The sequence below is a fragment of the Penicillium canescens genome (genome assembly GCF_028828765.1).
Source record: "Penicillium canescens strain IBT 15451 chromosome Unknown utg000010l_segment0_segment0, whole genome shotgun sequence".
Lineage (NCBI taxonomy): Eukaryota > Fungi > Ascomycota > Eurotiomycetes > Eurotiales > Aspergillaceae > Penicillium > Penicillium canescens.
The window spans coordinates 3,492,919-3,494,589 of NW_026703972.1; the positions used below are offsets into that span (position 1 = coordinate 3,492,919).

The 1,671-nt window shown below is 48.9% G+C and overlaps 1 protein-coding gene across 1 annotated transcript; it reads left to right on the forward strand.

Annotated features, from left to right (window-relative positions):
* Positions 1–285: 285 nt before the first annotated feature.
* Positions 286–1,440, forward strand: N7446_012563 (uncharacterized protein; the record flags this gene model as incomplete). The annotated part of the gene is made up of 1 exon (XM_058521305.1): positions 286–1,440. The coding sequence occupies one exon, from the start codon at positions 286–288 to the stop codon at positions 1,438–1,440; it is 1,155 nt and encodes a 384-aa protein (XP_058366671.1).
* Between the last annotated feature and the right edge of the window lie 231 nt (positions 1,441–1,671).

Sequence of the window (1,671 nt, forward strand, 5' to 3'; positions counted from 1 at the left end):
CCGGTCAATCCAAACCAAACGAATTTGTCCTCGAAATCACTACGACACGAACACATTTAAGATGGCCTTAAGAATCTTCAATCTTCTTCTTAGCTCTTTTTTAGTTATAACTCCCTTTTGCGACGATACTCGTTTGGACACCTATATTTACTAAAACTGTGGACATTCGAAGTGGGTGCGGCACCTACGCCACTCGGGTATTACGCTAAAGATCAACCCTTAAATATCTCCAAGCTCCCCTCTTCTCATCTACCTTTCCCAGCCCAAAGTTTCTTCAGTTACAACATGGATTCTTTCGAGAAACTGCCCCCTGAAGTCATTCAACAGATTCTCGCCAATATCGGTGATATTGCAGGCATTGAAAACAGCCTGTTGGCATCTCGACGACTCAATGCCGTCTTCCAGGCCCAGCCTACCCGCATCATACAAGAGCTGATCCTCTTAAATCCGATTACTTGTATGCCAGAAATACAAAAGCTATGCTATAACATCGGGCACCTCAGTATCTCTTCACTGCAATGCCCGGATCTTGAGCACTATCACCAGACATGCGAGGATCCGCCAACTTTAGGGTACACAGAATCACGGCATATACTTAAGATAGGCGCGCAGATCCAGCGGCTTGCGTGCAAATGTCTCTCTATTATGCGAGAAGGTCTCATCAAAACTCTTGATAATATCCCCGCGGATTCAATAAGTGGACCTCCACTCCAAATCCAAAATGCCAGCCAACCCTTCACCTGGACAGAAGAGTATCGCACATACTGGGCTCTCTGGCATCTGCATCACTACTCCCACCTGCGCAAAGCAGCAACCCAGCGATGGAACTGGAACGAATCCTCAATCCGGGAACTAGACGCATACAACACCTGGAGCGAAATCGACTATCGCACAGCCGAAAGACTCTGGACAGTATCCGCCGTCCTCTCAGATCTGGGTCTGACCCTGAACTGGCTGCCTAATGACCCAGAAGCAGAAGAACCCGCCCAAACCATCTGGCCCGCTCCGGAAGAAACATCAATACCTTTCTTCCCATCATTTGACCTGCCACCCACACAGTCACAAGATAGCAGCCTCTGGGCTTCGCCAGATCCTCCCGAGGACACAGAGTTAACATCCGCCTGGATGCTCGCGCCGAGACACCGTGCCTCGCATCACTGGCACGTCGCACACCTCTATCTCAGTGGTATAAATCTCACGCGGACCATGTCTGCATGCTACTCGCTGACGAACATGAAACCGTGGCGACGACTCGGTTGGGTTATCTGGGATGGGTGGCGTATGTATTCTATTGGATTGAGTAATATCGCTCGAAAGAAAAAAATCCCCCTTCCGGATGGCGGTTTCCTTGAACCGGAGCCGCGGAATCCGAGGGATCGGAAACCGGGGATTGATTATGTGGCTAGGTGGTTTGCGATGATTGGGGAGGAGAAGCCTTGAGGGGTCTTTTGGAGACTGGGGATAGGGTTGATGGGATGTTTTGAGAAATATTTTGGGGGGGGGAATATAGAAGTCATAATCCTCCAGGTTTGATCTTGATATCAACGTGGAACCTTCGAGCTATATGATCTCAATATCCATGGATATTCAAGTACTACCTACGACCCAACTCTCTGTCAAGTATGTGTACGGTTACGAAACAATGTAGTTCCACAGGCCGTAAAGTTGTCC